Source organism: Podarcis vaucheri (genome assembly GCF_965113315.1).
Source record: "Podarcis vaucheri genome assembly, chromosome: 14".
Taxonomy (NCBI): Eukaryota; Metazoa; Chordata; class Lepidosauria; order Squamata; family Lacertidae; genus Podarcis; species Podarcis vaucheri.
Genome location: NC_138752.1, coordinates 30,331,151 through 30,358,241, shown reverse-complemented (window position 1 = coordinate 30,358,241; position 27,091 = coordinate 30,331,151). Strand labels below are relative to the sequence as shown.

The window sequence follows — 27,091 nt, the reverse complement described above, 5'->3', positions numbered from 1 at the left end:
GCAAAAACTCCAGACTTTTTCCAGTGTGAAGTGGCAGAGATACCTTCCACCTGGCTCACTGCTCACATATTAATTCTGTTCTGAGATGATGCTTGGCAACCGCTGATCTGAATTGTCTGCTTTGAGCGTAACTTTAGTTGTATCTTCCTGGCTGTCAAAGAAGATGCTGTCAATTTCATCCTTCTGACAAAAGTAATCAGATTCCTGATCCAGTGATTTCATAACTTTTTCTTGGCCCTCTTGACTTTACTGTGATCAAGTCTCTCTTCTTCAGTGATCAAGCCAGCATCCAGAAAGGTGGCAGTGGTGAGGGCAGCAGCTGTGGCACAAAGGCCAACACCCTATCCGATGTTCTACATAGCAACATTATGTATTTCTAATGTGTTGTACTCTGTCTTTTTATTTGAAGTGCAAGTCATACTTGTTTTTCTTAATGTCAATTCATAATTTATATCACCATTTCCATCTTGGGCACCTTCATTTTCACTAGCAGAGAAAATTATTTCATTTCATGGTATTCAGGCATCCTACTTACTTCACTGCTTATATTCAGCAAGTCTTCTTCTCTCATCTTCTTGACGCTTCTGCTTTGTGACTTGTCTGTTATGTTCAGGCAGATCTGGCAAGACAGTCTAATGTGGCCCAATCAAATCAGTATTCTCTCTCTGACCTTTAATGAAAGCAAGTTCCTTCCCAGGGATCTTCATCTCCATAGGGCATGTACAGTTAACGTGAGCTTCTTTTTTGCAACCAGCATCTGTAGGGCAGTCAAATTCAGAGCAAAGAAAAATCTTACACTTGCAATTGAGGATATCAAAAAGCTTGTCAAGTTTTGACGTTTCAATTTTTATGCAATTTCACATATATATTTTTCACACTTATAAGATCAAGTCTAAAATTATTGGAAAATTTATTAAAAAGGTCAATATTTTATGTACTGTAGTTGTTTACTACGCAAAACTAAATTATATTAATTTAACCAAAATAGCTTTTGAATTCCCAGGTGATGTTATAACTTTTTAGCACCCCTCATTTTTGGAATGTGAAAGCTGAAAAAATAAACATGCGCTACTAGTCTAGTATCCCCTTCTCACAGTGGCAGACCAGATGCCTCAATGGTAAACTCTCAAACAGGATCTGAACACAAGAGACCTCTCCCCTCTTGTTTCCAGAAACTGGTACCTTGGTTGTCAAACATAATCCGTTCCAGGAGTCTGTTTGACTCCTCGAACCATTCAGAAACCAAGGCGTGGCTTCTGATTTGCTGCAGGAGCTTCCTGCACTCAGTCGTCAGCTGCGGAAGTTGCATTGGATGTTTGGCTTCCGAAAAATGTTTGCAAACCGGAACACTCAATTTGGGTTTGTGGCATTCGGGAGCCAAAATGTACAAGTATAAAGGCATTCGAGAACCAAGGCACAACTGTATTTGAAAGCATGGCCTCCAGCTCTGGGGGGAGCCATTGTGGCTAGTAGCCCTTGGTAGCTTTATCCTCCTCCATGAATTTGTCTCACCCTCTTTTAAAGTAATCCAATTTGGTCACCATCACTGCCTCTTGTGGGAGTGACTTCCATAGTTTAACTATGTGTTGCATGAAGAAATTGTTTATTTTGTAGCCAAGGTTCCTCACACCTGCTTTAGGGGAAGTGTTTCCCCATCTGGAACTGCCTAAACACAGTCTTCCTGAGCAGACAAAGCACCCACCAGTAGTGCCTCCATCTTGTCCAGATTGAATTTCAGCTTATTGGCCTTTGCCCAGCTTCTCACTGATGTCAGACACCAGTTCAGCGTTTCCACTGCTTTACCTGACTTAGATGAAAATGAGAAGTAGAGTTTGGTGTCATCTGTGTATTGATGAAACCCTTCTTTGCAATCCCTGGATGACCCCACAGTTTCACATAAACATGGAAGAAGATTGGGCTGGGGTGTGTGTGTAGAAGCAACACAGAGCCCTCTTAGTGCAAATGTCATGGGGCTCAAGAACAGTCACCAGGCATCTGATTCTGATGTGGAGACCCACCCAGAAGAGTACAATGGTCAAAACCTTATGAGAGATCCAGAAGGACTAACAGGGTTACTCAACCTCTGTCCTCTTCCATCAGTGTGACAGGCAGTTTGAGAACCAAAAGCGAGCCTGAAACTGGATTTAAATGAGTCTAGGTTGGGCCCTTAATCTCTGCAGGGATAGAGGAACAATTTGTGTGGTTGCCAAAAGAGGCTGATCAAACTGCTTGGTTTTCATAGGGCTCCTGGGCTTTCCTAGGCAGGTGATCCTCTTGACGTCCTAAGTTGACCTCTGGAATGGGGGGTGGGGGATGACCCAGACAGTTGACACAGTTGTCCCTGAGCATCCTTCCCTGCTTTTTACAGCCAAATAAGCTTAATTGTCCTAATAAAAGAAGGAAACAGGAGAGACAACTGCTGGAGCAATGTTGGAGGAAGACTTCTACATGAGCCCAGGAGCACCTCTCCCCTCCTGTGGTTGCCAGCAGCTGGTATTCAGAGGTACATTACCTCTGACAGTGGAGGTAGAAAGTAGCCATTGTGGCTAGTAGCCAATGAACTACAGCCTGGGTACTCTTTGTGCTTTGCCTTTCCTCTGCAAAGAAGTCACTCCTGGGATCAAGTCATGGCTGCTTCTTGAGGCCAGGCAGCTGCTTTTAGATCTGGTCTTCTTTGGGGATAAACTTACGTTTTCAGCATAGTGGGTTAGGCAGCACAGCTCCAGGAACTTGTTATAAGTGTTGGGAAGCAACGTTGTGTTGGTATTAGCAAACTTTGCTGTGAGATACACTGGTATCTCCAAAAGCAAATGGAACGACTCAGAGATTGCCAAAGAATAGGAGGCCAACAGAAATCGATGTGTTTCAGCAACTGTGGCTGGATGTTGCTGTGCCAAACTGGCCTAAAAGCTTTTGCTAATGAGAGCTGTGATCTCTGAGGGGATCTCTGAGCTATAGCTGATGTCACCTATCTTGGCCACATGGTAGTTTGGCAGCCAAAGCATAGCAGTTAGTCTCCCAGTTGTACACAGTTGATACTGGACTAAAATCTGGTCACTGGCTTGTTTCTGGGACTGGAATAGATAACAGCACAAAAAACGTGGAACAACCCTTTTAAAAACACACAAATTGAATTGTCTGTTCTCAGCAAAGTTGCAAGCAAAGTCTAAATTTAGCCTTGAACAGCCATCCTCTGCTTTTTCGTAATTCACACCTGCAGATGACTTTTCATTACGTTGGTGCTTAGTGCTAGAGAGGCAACGGCAAATTCTTTCCCCCTTTGGAGCTGACTGTCACACTTGGGAGGTGCCTGGTTTGTGGTTGAGTGGCAGGAGGCATTGGGAGATCAGTGATCCCAGTGGCCAAGCCCCTCTTGTTTCCCTGGCCTCCAACTACATTCTCCTTTCCCCTGTCGCCTGGTAACTTTCTTTCTTTCTCTCTTTAGATAGGCAGGCTTGAGCAGCCACCTTGCTATGAGCACCTGGGATGTCAGCGGTATCATCCCATTAGATGCTGTGTGCTACAGCATGAGCAAAGCAGAGAAATTGCCTGCTGAATATCGGCTTCCTTTTTTTGATAGCAAGCTTCTAGGGCTCATGGTGACAGAAGAAAGCTTAGAAAGTACAACTTAGTTGTATCTGACTTATTGCTTACAGGACAGATAAAGACCCCTGAAAAAAAAGTTATGTTTTGAGGCTGATGCTCCTTACTGCTGTGTAAACGGTCAATCTTTGGGTGACTCCAGATGGTTAGTATTTTTTTTTGGGGGGGGGCAATGTTAGGAAATTTAGGTTTGTGCAACTGAAGTGGTTTTAAGCACAGCAAATTAACTTTTTTTTAAAAAAGATTACAATGGTGGACTTTTTGTGGGAAAATGCACTGTAAAGTGCAGGAGGAATGAAGAAAGATGTATATGCATCCCACAAGGAAAAGGAGGATAAATTCAGGATGAGTGCTCATTGTGGACTAACTGCAAACAAGAAGGAATGAATGCTCAGATTAGATATAATCTATTCTCCATGCAAATCTTCTGCAAGCAAATCAGGATGAATGTCCAATAAATAGGTTATCTGTAGGTGTCCCTTTTCTCTTCCCCTGTGCTCTGCTTTGGAAGGCTTCAAAACCCCCCCACTCCATTCCTTCTACCCTTTGCCAACTTCCAGATCCTTCTTGCAATGTTATCCAGGAGGGGGCATTCCTATGACTTTGCGTGGCGAGTTCCCGCCCCCACCATGATAAATAAAGACACGAGACACCATAATTTAAGGTTAAATGGGCGAATTAGGCCACAACTTTATTGAATTCAGGAATGAGAGGCATAGGCTTAGGCATTGGTCCTATCGACTATCCGGCTCCAGCCCATTTGCTGGAGACATGGGGAAGGGTTAACACTATATCGGGGGAGTCTCCTGCTGAGGTACGTCGACTAGGAGCTCCCCCGGGTCTCCCCCGGGTCACCGCTCGGGGGCGTGCCTTTGGCCCACACCTCCATAGGCTTCGGACAGGGCCAAGCCCCCCGTAGTCCTTTAACGGACCACCCTTCGCTCACTGGGGGGAGGTGATGGCGTTCCTCCCCCCCCATCCTCTTAACCCCTTCTTACCAATGCCTACCGCCAATGCCGAAGAGTTGTGACGAGTTGCTACGAGGTAGGCGAAAAACCAAAAGGCTGCAAATTGCCAATTCGAAACGAGGGCGAGCCCCCTCTGCGCCAGCCCTAAATAGGGCAGGCCACGCCCCCCCCAGCCAGCCGATTGGCTGGCTGGGGGGGCAGGTGCGGCCGGGATTCCCCTGTTCTCGCGGGGGCTGAAACCAGCCCCCGCTCATGTGGGGGTGGGCGTGAAGCCCGCAACCCCACTTCCTGGGCAGGCCGGAAGTGGCTTTGCTAGGCCATGTGCAAGGCATGCAGCCTACAATAAACTGGGACATGCACACCGCCCCTTCTCTTTAGCTGTTTTGGGAAGCCTTAGAGTGATGTTGAGAATAATGGCTACCAGGGGGCTCATATATGGTGAAAAATGTCCATTAAAGAGGATATTATCTGTCTTGGGGCTAAGCCCTCAACTGATTGGGGGGAGTGGGGCAGCAGGCAGCTTCTATTACAGATGTTCTGCTTGCATGACCAGATTGTAGTGTCTGATTTGCAGTGGCTGTGATGTAGGAAGATTAATTTTAATAATGTGATACAAAAGCATTCTCAACCTATGTGGGGGTTGTAGTTGTGAGTTGTGGGCAGGGAGGCTTGTTTTTTTTTTTAAGGATTACAGGTCCCACCACCCATTGAGTTTAGTCCACTGGAAGGAATTATCTTGAGCTGGATGATCCAGGACTGTAATACTTTTCCTTTGTCTCCTGTCTTGTTTTCCAGCAGCTGATTGGGTGTGCCTCGGTGTTTGTATTGCATTCAGTCTTGTGAACAGGATCGTATCTCTGCTTAAGTGTGAATTCCAGAGCAGCCAATGAAATGCCTTTGTGTTACTGTGTTGTGTTGGACTCTGCTCTCTGTGTGGTGGGTTCGAGGTCGGGTAACTCCCCATATTATGCCTATCTGGTAGCTGAGGGAGACTGAATTAGCATGAATATCCATTTACCTGAAGTGGCCTTCATTGGGCTGGTTTTGTGTTAAAAGAGCCTGAAAGGTCCACATTTCAGGAAACATACTTGAGTCCAGAAGCACTTCTAGGTTTGGAAATTGATTGCGTGGGTTGAAGTTGAAACAGGAACCCTGTTAGTCACCTGCATTTCCTGCAGTAAGCAGGTCAGCAAAACAGTGTGTGCCTGTATTTGGGGACCCCGACCCCATTTCCATAAGCAGCAACATGTGTGTCTGTGTCAGAGAGAGAGAGGCCCCCCCACCATACATATTTGTTACCTAAAACCCTGGACTACATACATCAAACATACATTTGCCACATAATTTGTGAAGCTGCCCATAGCTAACTTTCTACTTCACATACTCTTTAAAATGCTGTTTTCCAGAGGGTCAGTGGATAGTAGGAAGAATGGATGTCTCTTGCAACTTGCTGGGATGTTGCTGTGGTGTCACTACATAGGCAGCCTAGTCTGGAGCTTTGGATTTCAGTTGTGTTTATGAATGGCCAGGCCATTCTGTGGGGGCTGGCTCTTGCGTTTGTGGTACTTGAATACGGAACCCCCACATGAGAAATTAACTGCTGGCCAAGTATGAAAGGGGAGCATGTGCCTACATTAATGGAGGCCAGGGCTGAATGAGAGGCTGCTGAGAAATGCAGAGTGAGAATCAGCTTTGGGAGGAGAGGGAAGTGGCCGCTTTTCCAGACTTGGTGGGAATCAGGTCTGCCTAACAAAGAGTTGCTAATCTCTTGGGATCTGTGTTAACCATCTTAAGCCCATGTATTTTAGAGTACAGGAGGAGGATGGAGAACGATGGATTACCTCAAACTTATGTGAAGTATTCCATCTCCTGATAGCATGGCTGGAAAGTAGATTAGCACATTGAGTTATGGTGTAGCTTTTAATCTTGGCAGCTGTCGATGTTTATCTCCAGGGGTCTCTAAACATAGGTGCCAGAGGTGACCAAGGAATTTGATTCTGGCAACTGGTAGCAAAAGCCTCCAGTAATAAGTCGCATGAATAACAAATCTCTCTTTTAAAAAATAAATAAATAAGAAGCCACTGTTAATGCAGGAAAGCAGAGTTTGCTTTTTCTTAGGTGGCACCGGGCTAAGATGTAGCATCTCTGCCAGGGGTTGGAGGGAAGGGTTGCCCCACTTGCTGCCCCTGTTGTGCTCCCCCCCCCCAATGCAAACCTCTGGTCTCCCATCCAAGTACTAACCAGGCCTGACCCTGCTTAGCTTCCAAGATCAGATGAGATAAGGCGCGTTCAGGATAGTATGGCTGTAGACACGCAAACCTCTGGTAATAAGATTGTAGCCTTGCCTGTTGACTGTTTCCTCTCTTGTTCCACAGAGGCTATGTAGCTGACTACTAATCCAGCTAGGATTTATGGGTCCAGTTTCACTTGGGGCAAGCAAAGAGAACAATGCATACAATTATTGGGGGGGGGATACTTAAATTGCTTTAGGTCTATTTTGAATAAAGGGAGCATTTTCCTCCAGAAGAGCTGTCATAGTTATTTGTGTACAATGTACAGGTATTCTGCTGCCTTGCAAAAAGGGAAAGAGCCTTTCCTCAGGTAATCCATTAATGAGAGCAAGACCAGTAGGTGTCAGGTCAACTGTCTGTCGGCTCTTCAGAAGCTCTTTCAAAGTGCTGCTTTGCCAGACCCCTGTGGACCAAAAAAGCCACCTGATGCCAGCCAGTTGACAAGTGCAAAGCCCCCACCTGTCTCATCTGACCCCCTTGCTAGATCCAGTCCCCCACCCCACACTGGGCTTCTCTTATCTGCTTTGATCAAAGGGATGCATGTATTTATCTTTCCCTGTGAGCAGCATCTGTGTTCCCTTGGAGAGGGTGGAACTCTGGCCCTTCCACAGGAAACAAACACTATTTGGGTTCTCAGTTTCTCTTGTCTTGGATGGAAGACAACTGGGGATTTACAGTGGTGCCTCGCAAGATGAAATTAATTCGTTCCGCGAGTCTTTTCGTCTTGCGATGTTTTTCGTCTTGCGAAGCACGGTCCGTCGCAACTGCGCCTCTTCAAGCGGCTTTAAGAAAAAAGCGAACAAACTCGCAAGACGTTTTCGTCTTGCGAAGCAAGACCATAGGAAAATTCGTCTAGCGAAGCAACGCAAAAACCGAAAAACCCTTTCGTCTAGCAAGTTTTTTGTTTTGCGAGGCATTTGTCTTGCGGGGCACCACAGGGATGCCTCACCTCACTCTGGAAGAACTTACTGACCCAGAGAGCAACATCTTTCCCTGCTAGCTGGTCTTAGAGAAGAACAAAAATTCACCCAACTGCAGTTTTCCTTGAGCTGAAACACAACAGTGTCATCTGGTGGTGACATATACCGTATTTTTTGCACCATAACACTCACTTTTTTCCTCCTAGAAAGTAAGGGGAAATGTCTGTGCGTGTTATGGAGCGAATGCCTGCGGGTGGCGGGGGGATCTGCTGCAATCATGAGCAGATGATCCATGGTTCCCCTTCCTTCCCTCCTCTGTGGTTACAAAGCATGGATCCACATGGATCCTCAAGATATTTGCATTGGGCTACTCCAAACTCACTGTCTGATCACATGTCTGTGGCCACAGCATGAACCACAAAAATCATATATCCACTATTTCGTTTAGAATATTTTTTTTCTTGTTTTCCTCCTCTAAAAACTATGTGCGTGTTATGGCCTGGTGCGTGTTATAGAGCGAAAAATACGGTATATTCATTTTTGCTCCATTACGGAGAGCTGTGAGGGTGGGTGTTTCCTTGGTGTTTGGTGCAGCTGCTGAGCTGCTCTGCTGCTTCTCCACAGAGCATCGTTTCCAAGAATGCCATGCAGTATCGAGGGAGCTCACAGCACGACGCTCAGGAGTTCCTCCTCTGGCTCCTGGACCGAGTTCACGAGGACCTTAACAACATAGTGAAGAACAATGGCCGACCTCTGAAGGTGAGGCGCGTCTTCAGGACATGCTGGCGGTGGCCCAGGGAGTCCTCAGCTGACACTTTGCATGCCTGTGTATCTACTGTTCCAGAGGAGTCAGATGTCGAAGGAGTTATGGGCCCAGAAATACTTGGATAAGTCCCATCTTGCCACTGAAGTCCCAGGGCTGTGCTAGGTGCATTCTGAGTGGAAAGTATTCTGCAGCTCTTTCCAGATGTGCATAGGTTTCTTACTTGGGGGCAGAATTTCTGCATGTGTGCATGCTCACAGAATTCTGGCTGTGGAGGTGTGCAAACACAAACCAGATAGTTGCCACCCTGAGCATTTTGCAGAAGCAGATAGTTTGTTTCCTCCTGGGCTTAGCTCTGTCCTCTGCCCACCATAGCGTGTGATTCCCCCAGCACATGCCTGAACACCTCTCTTACAAAATGCTTTTTTTCTTCCAGCCGCCTTTGGAAGATGAAGTGCTGATTGAAGGACCTGCATTTCCAATCAATAGCACTTTTGTCCAGGAACTCTTTCAGGCCCAATACAGGTATGGCACCACTTGCCTGGCTGTCAGCATCACTTTGCTCTGTGTCTGGTTTGCTAGGGGCAGAGACACTCGCAGGGCTCCTGGGACAAGGAGGAAGCCACTTTGTTCTCCACGGAGCATAACCACCTTCAGGGATGAAGATCTGTTTCATTCCCTGATTCACTCTGCCTGCCCTGGGGTTTGTGAGTTGGGTGCTTTTCCTTGAGGCTGAGAAACAAGGTCTTGGGGCAGCAGGTGTGGGGCTCAGCTTTCCAGTGTGGCCTCTTGGGCCCAGTTCTCAACAGCTGAGGAGGTGAATCTGTTTCTCAGCTGCCATGTGATTTAATGCTTCTTCAATGAAAAGTGAATAAATCTCTGCACCCGGAAGAATAGCTTGTTGGAGAGAAGGCATGACTACAAACCTGCCTGACATCTTTCTTTCTTTTTTAATATTGTGTGGAAGAGCATATTCACCTTATGGGAGCCAGATCTTAATCTTGCTCATTGCAAGAGGTGGAGGTGGAGGAATGGAAAACCAGTGATACTGTCACATTTTGCTTGAATGCTGTGTTTTTTCCAGGCTCTAATTGCAAGGGAATTTGGGAGTTGGGTGGCCTCTGATTATCCCTTCTGCGGAGAGGGGGGCTGCTGTACTGTGTCCTGAATGAGGCTTCTGTTCCCTTGTTACCTGGCAGGTCATCCTTGACGTGTCCTCATTGCCAGAAGCAGAGTAATACCTTCGACCCGTTCCTGTGCATCTCTCTGCCAATCCCCCTGCCTCACACACGGTATGTGTCCCTTGCCATGGGAAAAGGAGCGGGGAGGAAGAGTGTGCCTTGCTCACTCATTGGTGCTTTCCTGCACACCAGGGATGTGGAACCTCTGGCTCAGGTGGCCAAATTATTTCTTGTATAGCTCACAGATTCTTTAAGAGTCTTGAGGATCCACAGTTAAATTTGGGGGTGATGGTGGGGAAGGAATCCTCACTGTTTAAATGTGGAGAGAGCTCAGGCTATAGCAATATGCTGCAAATCTGCTGCTTGGTCCTGAGCAAGCAAGGGAGGGGTGTTTCCAGTTCCCCTACAGTTCCCTGGGAGGGTGAAACTCTTGATTTTTGCCATTGGATGCTGGATGTTGTTTACATAACCTTGTTATATTTATAATAATGAAAAGTGTTTTTCTTTTTTGTATGTAATTAAATTTGCTATTGTGGTGTTTTGCTTTGTTGTTATGAAATTGTTTTGCACTCTTTGGTTTTGAAGTGCTTTCCTGTTTTCTTTGTTGGAAGCCGCTTTGAGTATTGTTTTTGGTGTGTGTGGAAAAGCGGCATATGAATGAATGAATGAGCTAAAGTTCTTGCAGCCTGTGGAGAGTGAGCTGCAGCTGGGCCCAGAATGTCCATGTGTGCATAAGTCCTGTTCCACCCCACCCACCTTGCTGAACCTCAGCAGATTTGCCTCCTCATCCAACTCCCAAATGTCTGCCCTCCAAAAAGATGTGCCCTTGTTGTCCTCTCTGCAGGCCGTTGTACATCACAGTGGTGTACCGAGGGAAGTGCTCCCACTGCATGCGCATCGGGGTGGCTGTGCCTCTGTCTGGAACAGTGGCGCGACTGAGAGAAGCTGTGTCCAGGGAAACCAAAATCCCCACCAAACAGGTGAATGTTGGTCCTGCCAGACATCAGGGTTGAGGACATTGGGGCTGATTCTTGCAGCTGTACCACACTCACTGTTCAGCATCCAATGACCTAAAAATGTACCAAATACCTCTTCCTGTGCAGTGTTTATGATGTGTGGCTGAGGGTGGTGGTGTCTCAGTGATCCCTTTTATTTCGGCATGACTGTAGAAACCCTCAAAGTGACTGGATCCAGTTTCCCACCCCTGAGTGGAAGGATTTTGGGAAGCTGGGAAAAGCTTCTGCCTGAGCCCTAGCTAGACGGGTCTCTGGGCACCTTGTATTATTTTGATCTATCCAGGGGGTGTATGTAGCATTTAGGAGTCTTGCTATTTGGCCTCGGCAATGCTGCAACACAGGTACTTATTACATTCTGGCCTCCTGCAGATCGTGCTCACTGAGATGTACTATGATGGGTTCCACCGCTCCTTCTCTGACTTGGATGACCTCGACACAGTGCAGGAAAGCGACTGCATCTTTGCCTTTGAGACCCCAGAGATCTACCGGTCTGAGGGGATCCTAAGCCAGAGAGGTACATTGGGCTGCTAGGCCATCTGTCTGGCATGTGTCTGATTCCTGCAAGAGTTTTCCTTTTGCCTCCCAACGTTTCCCTAGATGTTTAATATGACTGCTCTTGGAAGGGAGAAAAAACTTTGTTAAGTTGTGCTTTCTCAATTCCCCCGTGTTACTTCTGTTCCTTTTCTGTTCCACATAGGTTGAGAAAAGGCCATCTAAGAGCATGAAACATTTACCAGTGACCTCCATGTTATCTGGACTTGACCATCAGATGGCTTCACCAGATGTGCCCCTGTATCTCTCTCTGCGGCGTGTTGACCATTAAGTCTCTTCTTCACTCTCTTTCAGGAATCCACGTGAACAGCAATCTGAATCACTTGAAATATGGCCTTGACCATCCTCGGGCAGCTCCGTATACCCAAGGGAGGCTGGAGAATACCAGGGTGGCGGCAGCAGCAGCGGCAGCAGCAAGCGATAAGCTGGTGGTGTTGGTTTGCAACCGGGCTTGTACTGGACAGCAGGGGAAGAGGTAACCGTTGCCTCGCAGGCAAGAGGCCCCCTCTAGTTCTGGTTTTGAGAGGTGTGCAGTGAACTCTGCAATTTTTCTTTTTGGCTTTTGCTTATTTAACCTGGCTTTTTAAATACTATTTTCTACAGTATCAATTTCTAAACAGTACCATAATAATTAAAAAGTTGAATCTTTTGCTTTTGATGTTGTAATTCACTTTGGGCTATCAGATTAAAGTGATCTCTGTCAGATCAACAGCCAAATTATGAGTCTGTCTAGAAACATTTTCCTTGTTCCCATGGCGAGCCAAGAAGGGTAAAGGGTGTCACTTGCACCCTGCTGGTGGTCTGATTGTGCGCCAACATAGACTTTTTAGACCACATTGCAGTGATCTCTCATCAATTGTATTTGAAGTCTTGTTTCTTTCTGGGCTCAGTTCGAGGTGCCTCCCTGTAAAGCCCTAAATTGTCTGGTGTTTTTTGTTTTTGCGTTTGTGTGTAAAGTTTACTTATCTATTTATTTCATTTTATAATGTATATAAAACAAAGAGAACAATTAAACAGATGAGAATTAAAAGATGAAAAACAAAACTGCACATGGGTTAAAACATGGGTAGGCAAACTAAGGCCGGGGGCTGGATTCGGCCCAATCTTCTAAATCCGGCCCGCGGACGGTCTGGGAATCACCGTGTTTTTACATGAGTAGAATGCGTGCTTTTATTTAAACTGCATCTCTGGGTTATTTGTGGGGCATAGGAATTCGTTCATCCCCCCCCCCAAAAATATAGTCTGGCCCCCCACAAGTTCTGAGGGACAGTGGACCAGCCCCCTGCTGAAAACATTTGCTGACCCCTGCGTTAAAATGACAAAAACCAAATAAAGACTACCAGTATTATCAGATTATCAAGTACAGTTCTAGATTTGCCAGGCTTGTGACGAGGGCTGTCTTGAAAATAATGGTTCCACTGCATATGTTGTAAAGGAATGCCAAAACATTTAAAAAGGCCTTGTTAAAATCTCAAATTATGTGTAATTTTTTCCATTATAGCTATATTCCAAAATGAATAGTACCAAGTGTCCAGTGTAAGATTTTGGACTGTTTTCCATTGAGTTGCAATTATTTATCTATATTGAAATCATCAAAATACTCCGTAAAATTAATCTGAGGCAACAGACAAGAGTATCTTCAGTAATATTTACCATTTCCATCCAAATTAAATTCCAAAAATCTTTTGCAAGCTGACATTCCCACCATAAATGATAATACATAGCCAAGTTTATTGCAACCTCTTCAACAATTAGGCGATATAGAAGAAAATGTTTTGACATTTACAGAGGAGTGGAATACTATCTGTGTAATAATTTTAAGGAGTTTTCCCAAAGAAAACTAGAAACAGATTTTTAAGGATAGTGATTCCAAATTTTATTCCAGTTCTTGGGAAGAATGTGTGTGCCAATATCTAGTTCCCATATTTTAAAAAGATGTTCCATAGGTACATAAGTTATATTAAGCAATACAGAGTACAATTTAGAAACTAATCCATTTTCCCCTCTACCCATTGTGTTTAATAAATTTCCAAATTCTGTTAAGGGCTTTGGAGCTTATGTTTTTACATGTACTTCTATAATAAAGCTATAAATTAGATTAAAATAAAGCCAGTTTGTGTTAAGGTTTGACAAAGTTAATTTTATTTGGTTAATAGATATGTTGTTTACAAGAATTGTATACCAATAATGTGTGTAAACTCAAGCCCTAAACTGTTTTAAGACCGAGATAGTGGAAAGATTTACCTCCTCCTGTATGAAGCTGCCTACAGGTAGAATTCATCTTTTGAGACTCTGTTTCATCAAAGGAGGCTTAATTGGTGGGAACAAAAGACGGAGCCTTTTCTGTGTGTCCTCTGAGTAGGCCTAATGTTGGCTGTAACCCCAGTATTTCCCCCCTCAGTGTGTTAACAGCCCTTCAGGGATTTGAAGAGAGCTTCAGAAACCTGGATGAGCCTTTTCTCTGGGCTAAATGTACATAGTTCCTTTGGCCATATGCTTACAAATAAATATAAAGGCAATAGCCTCCCTCCCAACTGAAATTAGACAGGCAGCCTCTTTGCTGAACAAATACTTTCTTATTCCAGCAGGCATATTAAGGTTTCTGTTTGGCTTCATACAAATCTTCGGTGAACTTCTATTGCTTTATTCTCTGTTGTTTATTTTTTATGTGCTCTGCTTAGAAATGCTAACGATTAAGCGACATAGAAATGCCTTAAGTAAATAAAATTTAAAATGGTGGGAGTGAGAAAGAGCTGCTGGTCCCTTCATGGCCTTGCTCTTATCTGCAGATTTGGCCAGCCCTTTGTGCTCCATCTGGAGAAGACGATTCCTTGGGACCTACTGCAGAAGGAGATCCTGGAGAAGATGCAGTATTACCTGCGGCCCTCAGCCTGTGTCCAGGTAAGGCTGCCTGGAACTGGGCCCTCTTTACACCTTGCTTTGCCTTTCAACATATGTGTGTGCATTTGAGAGCTGCTGCTGTAAAAAGCCAGTCTAATTGTGGTGCTAAGTAAATAGCAATATTGCTGCTTACATTGCTGGCTGCTCAATAAACTCATTGTCAAGAGTGCAGTTGGTTGTGCCTTGTGAAGTTCCTGCTCCTCTTGCTTTCCATCTGCTGGAGAGCGAAGAGAGGAAGAGAAAGCTTCCCGCTCAGGGTGGATGAGCCAGGCTGATGATAATGTGTCTTCTGGCCCATGTTGCACCGGAGGAGCATGTGCCAAAGGGCAGGTAGGCACACCTGTTGGGGACAAGTGCATGCCAGCTGTGTGCCCACCTAGGAGTCTCTTTCTCCACCTGTCCTCTCCTCACCATCTGCCCCTCACAACTGCTCTTCTCATTTCCCCTGCCATGTAGGTTTGTCCGTTCAGCTTGCGAGTGGTCAGCGCTGTGGGCATAACTTACCTGTTACCTCAGGAAGAGCGGCCTCTGTGCCACCTAATGGTGGAGCGGTGAGTGTGGTTTCCTTGTTTGTGGAGGGTGTGGGGCCTCAGGGCATGGGGATTTGCTTATTTTACTCTGGTGGGGAAGGGGACGGCATCTCACCTGGCGAGAGCCGCTTCAGTCTGGCAGGCACCAATGGAGGTTCTGGGCTCTCCTGCAGGCCTTGCTTCTCCTAGGAGCTGGCTGCTCTCAAGCTGTTTCTGCCTAGATTGCTGCTTGTCCTGGAGAGAGAACCATAGAATTGTAGAGTTGGAAGGGACCATGAGGGTCATCTAGTCCAAGGGATATTTTGCCCAACGTGGGGCTCAAACCCGCAACCCCGTGATTCATAGTCTCATGCTCTACCAAGAAGGAGCAGAATAAACTAGAGGAAACCTTCCCTTTGATGTCATCTCTTGAACTGTTCCTATGGAGTGGCTATTGCTTCTTTAGTAGGCTGGTAAAGGTGGCATCCTTTGGTCTGAAGGAGAAGCCCCTGAACTCAGCTGGTTCCTGTTGTGGGGGATCTTAATGGATTTGGCAGGTTCTTTATGGGGTTGAGAGTGAGAGAGAAAGAAAGAAAGGTGCTAGTGACTAGCTTACGCTTTGAGTGATTGTGGTGTGTTTTCTGCAGGGCCCTGAAGTCGTGTGGGCAAGGTGGAACTCCTCACGTGAAGCTGGTTGTGGAGTGGGACAAGGAGACAAAAGACTAGTAAGCATCATGTTCCATTTGGGACTTTGGGGTAGGCTCCTGGCAGGCTGTGGTTTGAAACTCCCTTTCCCACATGACTGCTGCTCTAGGGACTTCCTGCTGCTCTAGGCTTGCCTAAGCAGGTTCTCGCGTGTGTGCTTAGTTGCTTCCCAGAACAGGGCTGGGCATTCCTCAAAGCTTGTGGGATCCACTTTTACCATAACCCTGAGATTCTCCAACATGAGCTGAGTGCAGAAGGCATCTTCTGCAAAAGATAGAACTCTGAGGCGAGGAATTTTTTATTGTTTGTATGTTTTTACAACAGAACAGAATTCACAGTCTCTCTACATGCAAATCCACTCATGGTTCCTCCAAGCTCTCGTATTAATAGGGGTTAAGGAGTCGTTTTGCTGCTGCTATTGTTAAACAGTGGAGTCGGAAACCTTTTCTGATCTAATTGCCTGGGGATTTCACAGTAGATTCTGATCTATCTTCTGCACTCAGTAGATTAATTTACAGCCTTCCAGTCACCTGCCCAAGAGTGCTTCCCAAGAAGGTTGGCAGGCAGCCTCACCCCACTTGTGTGTTTTGCTAGTCAGCCTGCAAGCACAGGAATTGTTAAATGCTGCATTTCCTTGTTGCAGTTTGTTCGTCAACACAGAGGATGAATATATCCCGGATGCTGAGAGTGTCCGCCAGCAGAGGGAGCTCCACCACCAGCCTCAGTCCTGCACCTTATCACAGTGTTTCCAGCTCTACACCAAAGAGGAACAGGTGAGAGATTCAGTGACCTGTCAGTAGCAGCACAGGAAGCAGTCTTATACCGAGTTGGACCCATTCAGCTCATCATTGTCTATGCTGGTTAGCAGCAGCTATCCAGGGTTTCAGGCAAGGGTCTCTCCCAGCCTTCTTTGGAGATGCTATTACTGGAGATTGAACCTGGGATATCTGTGTACAAAGCAGGTGCTCTACTGTTATGGCTCTTCCCCAAATATCCCTTCCTGGATATGGCCAGGAGGTCCCTCGCTGCGTCATGAGTGGTCAGGGAGACCCTCGTAGTTCTGTGTGTCTTCAAAGGCTGCCTCTTCCATGTGTGATTGGTCTGCTTTGGCTTTCTGTCTCCTAAAAGTGTGGCAGGCTGGGAGCTGGTCATGGCACAGCTGCTTTGCCTGCTGTTGTTCGTTGTATAAAACATACAGTTGTCTCATAGGAATACTTGTGATAACAACTAGAATGGAGTATATTGAGGCGATAACTAAACATGTTGCTGTGGGGTCTTTTGATGCAGGGCAAAAAGCATTTCTTGTGTTTATCTTACTCCTTTCTTTATAAAGAGTGGATGTTCATGGCATATGCCAGGAGTGTGTGTGTGTGTGTGTGCGCGCGCATGTGTGCGTGCGCCTGTCTATCTAATAGCATCCTCCTCTCTTTGCTGCTAGCTGGCCCCGGACGATGCATGGCGTTGCCCCCACTGTAAGCAGCTGCAGCAAGGAAGCATCACGCTGAGCCTTTGGACTTTGCCTGACGTCCTCATCATTCACCTGAAGCGCTTTCGACAGGTGAAAGGAGGCTTGCTTGCTGGGCTGGAGGGAACTCAGGAGCCAGGGCTCTGCTTGGATTACTACAGTGGCCCAGTGATTCCTTAGTCATGTGGGCTGTTTTCATGCAGGGGCATTGTGGCTTCCTCCGCTGTGAGGAGAGTCCTGTCTGATCAACTAAGAGGGCCAGCGTTGCAGGTGCTGAACTCCTCCTCTTTGGCATGGTTTCATTCTTGCCTTTGCCCAAGCAGCCTCTGCGGCTGGAGAGGAGTTGTGTGTCCTCTTCTCTGAGGTGCTGATGTGGTGCCTCCAGCACCACACTTCTCTGTGTTGGTTGCAACCTGCATTTCCCCTTTCAACAGGAAGGAGACAGAAGGATGAAGCTTCAGAACATGGTCAGGTTCCCTCTGATTGGTCTGGACATGACGCCACATGTGGTCAAGCGAAGCCAGAGCAGCTGGAGCCTGCCGTCTCACTGGTCCCCCTGGAGGCGCCCCTACGGCCTGGGGAGAGACCCAGAAGACTTCATCTACGACTTGTATGCTGTGTGCAATCACCATGGCACCATGCAGGGCGGGCACTACACAGGTGACTGGGCTGCGCTGCGCTGCTGGTTTGGGCTCTGCTCACTGCCATGCTGCTTCTGCCTTGCACCCTCCATGACTTGCTCTGCTGACAAGGATGTTAACAAGTGGGCAGATGGCCAATGGCTCAGAATGTCTTTGCCTGCTCAGCTGAGCCTCTCCAGCAGCCCCCCTCTCATAGTGGTGGTGCACTTCCTTAAGGGTCTTTTTACATGGTGGCCTTAGGGGGCAAAACATGCTGCCCCCTCCAGCCCTCAGCACAGTCTGGCAGTTTAATTCTTTCCTATCTTTTGGGGTGGTAGGGTCTTAGGAGACCCCGGCATGCTCTGGCTGCTGGCCCAGTAGGGCTCCCTCGTGCTCACCTTCCCCCTAACTAACTCTGTCACCTTCTCTCGCAGCCTATTGCAAGAACTCGATCGATGGCCTGTGGTACTGCTTCGACGACAGTGAGGTTCAGCAGCTGGCTGAGAACGAGGTGTGCAAGCAGACGGCTTACATCCTCTTCTACCAGAGGCGGACAGCCATTCCCTCCTGGTCAGCCAACAGCTCTGTGGCAGGTAATGGCCTGGAGCAGCTGCTGGTTTTGTAGCTTCCACAGAAACACCAGAAGAGCCTGGCTGCAACTGGGCCAGGCCCAAGAGGGCCCACCTGTATCCCACCGTGGCCAACCAGGTGCCTTCCCTGAGAAGGGTCCACAGGCAAGAGGACACCAGGGAAAGATGTCCTCTCCTGCTGCTGGAAACTGGGGTTCTGGTTCTGAAGGGACTAGTAGCCATATTGGTAGCCTCATTCTCCTCCATGAATGTGTCCAATCCCCACTTTAAAGGCATCCAAGTTAGTGGCCATCTTTTTTTCCAGTGGTAGAAAATTCCATAATTTAGTTATGTGCCGTGTGAAGAAAAAGTTGTTTCTCTTGTTTGTACTGAATCTCCCAACGTTCATCTTGACTAAAGGACCCCCTTGGGTTCTAGTGTTATGATGAGAGGAAAGCTTCTTGCTACCCACTTCTTCCTCCTGCTTCCACAGGCTCCACCAGCTCCTCTTTGTGTGAGCACTGGGTGAGTCGACTCCCAGGCAGCAAGCAGCCCAGCATTGCCTCTGCGGCCTCCTCCCGGCGCACTTCCCTAGCCTCCCTCTCGGAGTCAGTGGAGCTGATGGGAGAAAGGAGTGAAGATGACGGTGAGTGTGAGGGCTGCGTGCAGTTGGTGAGTGGCTCTGCCACACCTCACTTTGAATGTTGATGGCAGGGGAGCTCTTGCAGAGCACTGGGTTCCTCCTCTGCAGCTCAGCCACCCTGAGGGTCACCAGCTTTGCCCGAGGGACTGTGAAGAGGGGTGCTGAGGCAGAAAAACCAGCAGCAACAGGGGATTCCCTCCTCCAGAAAATGAGCAGAAACCAGGGAGAAAGGGATGTTGCTGGTATTTTCAGGCCTTTGTCTTCACTGCCTTCTTTCTCTCCACATCTCAGTGCCGGCATGCACTAGGTAATGTCTGTCCTCCGATGTCTGATGGGAGCAGGTATCCTCTTCTGAGGAGTTTCCCCTTCTCTAGCTTCTCCTCCGGGTCATCCTTGGCCTTGCAGTGTTCTGCTCAAAGCTGGGAGAGCAGTGAGAATGTCTCCTGCAGAATGAACAGCTTCCCAGCACCGTTCCTCAGAGGCTAGTGGGGAAGTTCCCTGTGACCTTTGTGCTAGCACATCAGTCTCCTGCCAGGAAATGAAAGAGGTGTGGACAGAATTCTTGCTTTTCTGAATTATGGATGCTGCATTGGGCCCTTGGTATTCAGTACACAGACGGGAGGAACTTACTCTAGATTGATGTTTTGCCTTCTGAGAATTGCTTTGGCTGCTGCTGCCACCCTCAGTTGTCCCCTGGCAGCAGGGTGTCCTTCAGGGGAGGGTCTCCTGATTTCTCAGCCCATGAAAGAGCTTTGATAGGGTGGCAAGGAAGTTACCATGTTGGCACAATTTCCAGAGCGGTAGGAGTGTGTGTGTGTGTGTTTCATTTGTTTTAAAATGTGCACTCTGCTATTCACTGCATCTGGGTTGCAAAGCAGCTTGTGACAAAACACAGTGTGCAAATTAAAACATTGGAGAATGAAATGTGCCCCCGAAACAAATGCATTGTAGCTTCTTGTATGAAATAGACAGAGCCACACACATTCAACGTATGAAAGCAATTATAAAAGCACGCCTTGAGGGAATCAGTGAAATGCGTTTTAGGATGGCTTCCTTGCTTCTGCATGTGTCCATGCTCTGTTTGTGTATTTGGGTATCATGTTCCTCTGTGCTCCACAGGTGGCTTTTCCACCCGCCCCTTTGTGAGGAGTGTCCAGCGCCAGAGCCTGTCTTCCAGGTCCTCCGTGACCAGCCCCTTGGCCGTGAGTGAGAACGGGATCCGCCCCTCGTGGTCGCTGTCGGCGAAGCTGCAGATGCGCTCCAGCTCACCTTCCCGCTTCTCTGGGGACTCTCCGGTTCACAGCTCGGCTTCTACCCTTGAGAGGATTGGGGAGTCTGCGGACGACAAAGTCTCCACCTCATGCTTTAGCAGCCTGAGGAGTCTCTCTGGAAGCCACATTGAGTCCAGCGAGAGCAGCGGCTGGCAGGAGCACCCCACGGCAGGCAGAGCTCCCCTGGCAGTCATGGAGGGCGTCTTCAGAGATGAAGCGCCCGGGCGAAAGCCAGGCTCGAGTGCGGACTCCTACAGCAAGACTCTGTCGCAGGCAGACAGGAACTGCCCCGCCCTGGATCCTTTCGATAACAACAACCAGATCGCTTTTGTTGACCAGAGTGATTCTGTTGAGAGCTCTCCAGTCAAGGAGGGGAGAAGCTTCAGTGGAATGTCCAAGGCAGACAGCAGCCCCCAAAAGGCAGCCCACCCCAAAGACACATTGGAGTCAGACAGAAGCTCCAGGAAAGGCAGGACAGATTCCCCAGTGTCCTGCCAACCGGCAGCCCCGCTCCTCCCCTCCAAGAGTTTGCCAAAGGGGTCCCGGACCAGGAGCAAGCTGAACTCTGGCCGGGCTAGTGGGCGGCACGGCTCTCCTGCCCCCTCTGGGCAGGGCAGGAAGGAGGCTGGATCAAAGGGCCAGGAGGCTGCCAGTAACACCTCTGCTGAGCATCAGAAGCAAAAACCTGCTTCCTCCTCTTCCTCCACCGCAACAAGAAGAAACTCCTCGGGATCGTCTGTGCGGGGGCACAACACCCCCACAAGCAAAAACAGGACTTCGGAGCACAGCCTCAGCAGGGAGGGCTCCAAGCTCAGCCTCAGCTCAGACAAGGCTGGTGTTACCACCGGTTCGCGGACGAGCTCCCCGCGGATCAGCCAGTCACGGAGCGACGGCAGGAGGCCGGACGGCAAGCACGTGCGCAGCTCCTCCATGGCTAGTCTCCGTTCGCCCACCACAGGTGCCCCCCGTGCAAGCCTGAGGAGGGACAGCAAGTCGGAAGAAAAGGGGCTTTCTTTCTTCAAGTCTGCCCTGCGCCAGAAGGAAAGCCGGAGGTCGGCCGACCTAGGCAAGACCACCATGCTGTCGAAAAAGATGGCGAGCAGCTCCTCCAAAGCTGCCAGCAAGAACTTGCATGAGGAGAAGCTGGAGAAGAGTGGTGGTGGCGGCAGCGGCAGCCCCTCCCAGCCTCCGAATGCCCTCCCCTCGAACGCCACCCCGGCTTCTGCAAAAGACAACCCCTCTCCTGCCAAACACTCGCTGCTCACGAACCGCAAATCCAAGTCTTCCCAGCTGGAGGCCAACCCCCCACAGTCGCCCAGCAGTGGCAAGCAGGCAGCCGACAAAGCCTTGCGCAAACTTCCTCCCAGCATGCCCTCCTCTGCACGGCCGCCGCCAGCCTCTTCGAAATCTCAGTGATTGGCTGCTGCTGCTGCTGCTACTGCTGCTGCTGCTGCTCCTCCTCCTCCCCTCAATCCAATTGGGTTGGTTTCCTCCTTTGCTTCTTTTTGTTCATGTGCCTAACGTGTTTGAAGAAAACTTGACTACTGTTCAAGCGCCTTTCGACTCCGCCATCGTACCAAATAACTACAGGCTGCCGCTGGTATTTTGTAGTGGGCTTGTGGGGAGGAGGGGGGGTGCGCGCCAAAGGACATTGTCATCATCTTCTCTCTTCTCTCTTCCCTCTGCCTCAACCCCACAGCAGAACTGCAGTCTGCACAGAAGCCTTCTTGGGGAGCCTTACCACTTTTCTCTCTGAAGAGGGACTCTGGATTATGTCAATGGCCAGCTGTGTCCATGTTGCAAAGCTACCGCTTCTGTCCCTTGCAGTGTGTGTGTGTGTCACTGAGCAGGCTGTAGCCTTGCTCTGTGAGCTGCAAAGGGAAACCGTGAAAAGCAAGACGATCATCCTGTTCTGCTGTGTGTCACTCCTCCCCAGGCCATGTCTCCTCCCCCGCCTTCTCCCCCCCCCCCCGGCACCCCATTTCCAAGCTTCTTAAAGGGCAATATTTCAACGCTAATGTTATTTCTCAGGTAAGCGCTCAGCCAGTACTGGAGGGAACAGAAGATTCTGGAGGGAAAGGTGCATTCTCTCTCATAGAGGGGTGTATGTGTGTATGTCAGAGAAGTCTGCTTTTAAGTGTGTCTGTCTGTTTCTGATTTTTTTTTTCCATTCCAGCAGATTTCTGTATGTTTGGAATTTTCGTTTTTTAAAAAAGTCTGTCCTGCTTGACTCTCTTATCTGTTCAGAGGTGTCTTCTCGAAAGAGGGAGGGACCAGTTGGCAGCCTGGAAATCAGCAGGTTGGGCCTGGAACTTCTGCAGAGTGGAAGGGGATGCTTCATGGAATTGTAGAATTGTAGAATTGGAATGGACCCAAAGGGTCTTCTAGTCTGACCTCCTGCCCTGCAGCAATCGCCGTATCACAGGTTAGGTGGAAGGAGGTTGTGTGTGTGTGTGTGATGAGCATATTCTGTGGTCCACATGGAAGAATGCTTGACTGCACACACACACATTCTTTTTACGGAGCTGTGGATCAGTTGTTGCTGCAGTCCATGCTGGAGGAAGGAGGCATTTAAGCTTTTGTAAGTCCTAGCTGGAACTAGGCTCCTGCTGCCCTTCCTCAAATCGTTTGGTCCTCACTCTTCTTGCTCCTCATCTGCCATATGGCTTTGGCAATGAATGGCCACTCTGAAGCCTTGGGAGGGGGGCACCCTTGTGCCTCACTGTTAGGCAAGCTGTACAATGACTCCCTCCATGCACTCTTCCCTCCCTCGTCTCATTGCCCTTGTTCCCATGATCTTTCAGTGGATTTTGAACTTACAGTGCCCACCTGCTTGTTGCCATTTCTTTCGGCACAGGTGTGGGGAACCTTTGGCTTTCCAGATTATGCTGAGCTGCAACTCCCTTCAGCCCCTGGCAAGTATGACTGAACAGCTGGGGTAATGGAAGTTGTAGTTCAGCAGTTTCTGAAGGCCCAGAGGTTCCCCACATCTGCTTCAGCCCCTGAGTTGGCAGCCTGCTTGCCTCCTGAAGCCTTCGGCTTGAACAGGGAACTTTGCAGAGGCGTTGCTGACAAGCTGTGCCTTTTGTCTTTTTTAATGCTGGGCGGCAGATGGGTTCCTTCCCTTGGCCATGTCATCTCACTGAGGCATGAAGCCTCTGCCTGTTTGAAAGTTTAGTTAACAAGACTTCAGCCCCTGAATGCAGCAGCTCCTTCCATGGTTTATTATTCCCTTTGCACTGCCTTGGGCCTGTCTTTGTTTGGCTGGAGCTGACACTGCCACGGCCCTAAGTGGTAGATCCCGCTGCACAGCCAGGTTATCATCTCCTCCTCCTCACCTAGGAACAAGGGATCTTGGGTCTTTGGGTCTGCTTCTGAGCGCCACAGGCAGCCTTGAAAGGTGACAGGCGAGGCATTCGTCTTATACCTGGGTTGTGTTTCCAGTTGCCGAGCTGTGAACAGGTAGGCTGCAGCCCCATGGGAACTGACACCTGGCAAAACCCCTCCTCACACTGCCTGCAGTTTGGCTCCTATGGGGCAACAACACATCTCCTTCCCCCACCCCCACCCCTTGTGCCCACCTGTAGGTTAAAACAGGAGCTTTTGTGTGCTCAGCTCTTAGGTTGCCAAGCTCACCCCCTTTGCTTTTAGATGTTCCTCTTTCTCAAGTACTGAGGCACTACAGTTAGAAGAAAAATGCCAGCATGTCCCATGAAACATGATGAGAGATCCATGGGCACAGGATGCCTTAGGCCAGCCTTGGTGAATCTGGCCCTGCTGCTGGGATATGAACCTTGATCCCTTCTCCTGCCCCACTGGCAGTGTGTGTGTTGAGTGGTACGTGTGGGGGTGAGCGATTGCTTTCATTGCCCTTCTTTTGTCAAAGGGACCTTGCTAAGCTTTGTGGAGGTGGGGTTTCCTTTTTGTTCCTTTGGCCTGGGCCACTTCCTTGTGTTGGGCTGGTTGCCAGTTTTTCATTGGCCAGCAGATCTCACCTCATTTAGGAAGAGATGCAACCCTCTGGTCTTCAGTGGACATCTAGGCCCTTAGCGCTGTCTCTTCTTTTTAAAGAAAGGACACAATTTCATCTCCCTTCAGACAAGTTGGTTTAGATCCAGGAGGACCGTGGGATTAAATTTAGGCCTCTCCTGACATGCAGCTCTGCAGTTCTCTTTGGGAGTAGGGGTTGGCGGAGTAACTAATTCAAGGCTCCCCTGAATAGGGAGGAAATTGAGCCCCCCTCCCTGGCTCCCCTGCACACCCAGCTCCATTCAAATGGCCCGAAAGCCTGTTTCTTCCTAATTCCATGAATGACACCTAGTCACCCTTCTAGTTGTGGGAAGGTTGAGTTCTGCATCTCGGAAGGCTTCCCATCCTTTGGGGCTAGATTTTTGGAGAGTGTTTATAATTAGTATGCACATTCTAAGCACATATCCAAGGGATTGTATTATAGAGGCACCTTGGACTTCATGTTGCTTGTACTCGGTGGGCGAGATGGTGCCAACAGCCACTCTTTGTAGCCATGGCAAAGCACCTCACTTTTCGCTTCTGTCTTTTCAGATGTATCTATGGCTCAATGCGACTGAGTCGGACTAATCATTTTAGGTAGAGAGTGAACCTCCATGTTCCAGACACATTTAACCTAGTTTTGTAGGCTCTTCTCTGCTTGGCAGTGCTGAATTTCTTTAGCATGGTTGACCACTTATCTCTCTTGCCCCCACTCCCCAAAAAGCCCACAATGAAGGTAACATGCATGGCCCTTCCCTTTGCCCCCCCCCCGCTCACGCATGACCATGTTAACTATGCAAGCAGCTGAAGCTAAGCTAAACCAGGCTGCCCCTGTCACTGCTGCTGCCCAACTGATGCCCACCTAAGCTTGGACTGGAGCTCTCAGCCCACCCCTGGAGCAGACTGAGGGCCGAAGGGTCCCAGTTTCTGGCACCCACAACCCTCTCCTTCGTACAGCTCTTTTGTTTACTGGTGTTTCTGGGGAGGGGGTACGGAAGTTACTGTGGAGTATTTAAAAGGTCGCAGGTGATTTCTCCCTGTTCTTTCTGAGGGTGCATTGCATTTCTGCTTCCAGATGTGAGCAACCTGCTGCTTTCAAAGGGGCTCCCAGCCATTTGAGGGATGCTGCTAGCAGCTGGCAGCCTCTTTAAGGAGCAGATATCTGTGATGGCAGAAGGGCTCCTTCCCTACCATAACACAGCTTCTCTGGAGCCAGCTTTTTGGAGGGGTGAGCGGTGGCAAAGCAGGACTCTCCAGTCCCCCTTAGTTTCGTGTTGGTGCAAGGAAGAGCTGGCTGCAGAGCTGGGAAGGTCTGAGAGGAACCTCCTCTGGTTTCTGGGAACGAGGCCCCACGGAGCTTTGTTGCAAAGAGAGGCGTTGCTCCTTAAATCAGCACCACCCACAGCTCCCAGGCAGCTCCTGCACGGGAGGAGGAAGGGGAGCAAGGGAAAGAGGAGGAGGTTTTTCCACCATTCTGGAAGCTCTCATCAGCAGTCAAGGAAGCGTTTTTGTTTTGAAATGCCAGTTCAAATCATGTTAAGGGCAATCCTCTTTTTGGCTTTGCTGTCATTTGCCTGTTAATCCGCAGCAACTTGTCAGGGGTCCAACATTATCTGCAGAAGCAACTGAAATTTAGTTCTAATCTGCGGTGAGATGGAAGTACTACATGGCTTTCCTTAATTATGAAAAAAAAAAGTTTAAAAAAACACAACAAATCAAAAATCCATTAGCATGCAGGGGGTTGGATTTGACAGAATGAAGGATGAAATGTAAATTCCAACACCCACTTTTTTCCTTTTTACAAGCATTAAGCCAACCTGATTTGAATGCTGGGTGCTGAAATGGTTTGATTGGGCCCAAAATGAATTCTCTGCAACCCAGCACATGGGGGCTGGTTGCAAGAGGCAATTTGGAAAGTCTTCCCTCTTGCCTTTTCTAACTTCTTCTTCTTCTTATTAAACTAAATGTGGCACTTGCTGCATTTGCATCCTGGGCCCCCAGAACTGGAAGTGGTATCCAGAGAATTCATTTCCTCGGCTGCTGCTCACCAGTCATGCCTCGTCTCACCTTTGGCTAAAACTGAGTCTTCAGTGCCATTCCAAAAACTGTGAGCCTCAAACACTGGACACGCTTTCCTGTCTGACAGCTGGAGTTGCATATTACATCACAGGATGCTTCCTTCCTCCTCTCTCTCTCTCTCACCCCCTTATTCCTATCAAGAATTTCTAAGTTTTTTTTAAAACTGTACAGTACTCTGGGAGGGAGGCTGTGTCTCTTCTTGGGGTGGAACCATTACTATGTACCATAAGAGGGTTTTAACTTATTTGACGGCAAGTGCATGAGACTGTGTCAATGCCTTTTATTTATTTGTATGCACTTTTAATATGCAGAATTTATATTTTTATGTTTTAAAAAATCATTTCCTGTCAGGAAGAAGAGTTTGGATACAAGGTATTGGATGATTTAAAAGTGGGAAAATGTAATAAAGTACAATAAATTTATTACAGGGCATTGCCTGAATGTGTTTTTTTCTCCACCAGATTTTGTAGCACCTTCTCTCTGAGCAGAGCAGGCTCCCACATCAGACCACTGGCCCATCTGGTCTGCACTGATGGTTAAAAGTGCCTCTCCAGGGTTTCAGGCTGGGTATCACTGGAGACACAAGGGACTGAGACTGCTGGGATGTCATGGGTGCAGAGGAGTGGTGGGAGGCACTAGCTGGGGAACCCCCACTGTGTGTGGTATATTTGGGGGGGGTGGCCAAGGTGGGTGGGGAGACATGTTGGTAAACACTTTTAACAATCACACCATTTCTATGGTTCTCTTAAGCCCGAGCCTCTTCCTTGCCGCCAGATGGCGCTCATGCCTTTGTGCCACCACTAGAGATGGAGACATGATTCTCCTAAGTGTTGGCTGGCTAGCTGGCTGTCTACTAGGCCAGGAATTGTACACTGAGTCAGAGCTGGCTGTAGCTGATAGGAATCAAAGTCCAACAACAAATGGAGAGCCACAGTTTAGGACGAGTTGAGGGAATAATGCAAGAAGAAAAGAGGTCTGAGTGGGGCCCACTTGCCTGCCAATAGAAGGAGCTGCCAACTGGTGCATC

General features: G+C 48.4%; 1 protein-coding gene across 1 annotated transcript in view; it reads left to right on the top strand.

The window, feature by feature from the left end:
- Nucleotides 1-26,494, top strand: part of USP31 (ubiquitin specific peptidase 31) — a 38,200-nt gene extending 11,706 nt beyond the window's left edge. Inside the window, exons 2-16 of the mRNA XM_082199327.1 lie at nucleotides 8,407-8,541; nucleotides 8,982-9,070; nucleotides 9,745-9,837; nucleotides 10,571-10,706; nucleotides 11,112-11,256; nucleotides 11,589-11,769; nucleotides 14,084-14,195; nucleotides 14,652-14,746; nucleotides 15,352-15,429; nucleotides 16,053-16,182; nucleotides 16,848-16,967; nucleotides 17,309-17,534; nucleotides 17,929-18,087; nucleotides 18,557-18,709; nucleotides 19,826-26,494. Coding sequence (XP_082055453.1) covers nucleotides 8,407-8,541; nucleotides 8,982-9,070; nucleotides 9,745-9,837; nucleotides 10,571-10,706; nucleotides 11,112-11,256; nucleotides 11,589-11,769; nucleotides 14,084-14,195; nucleotides 14,652-14,746; nucleotides 15,352-15,429; nucleotides 16,053-16,182; nucleotides 16,848-16,967; nucleotides 17,309-17,534; nucleotides 17,929-18,087; nucleotides 18,557-18,709; nucleotides 19,826-21,393 — 3,420 coding nt within the window. The 3' untranslated portion in view covers nucleotides 21,394-26,494. The remainder of the gene's footprint in view (nucleotides 1-8,406; nucleotides 8,542-8,981; nucleotides 9,071-9,744; nucleotides 9,838-10,570; nucleotides 10,707-11,111; nucleotides 11,257-11,588; nucleotides 11,770-14,083; nucleotides 14,196-14,651; nucleotides 14,747-15,351; nucleotides 15,430-16,052; nucleotides 16,183-16,847; nucleotides 16,968-17,308; nucleotides 17,535-17,928; nucleotides 18,088-18,556; nucleotides 18,710-19,825) is intronic.
- The last annotated feature ends 597 nt before the right edge of the window (nucleotides 26,495-27,091 follow it).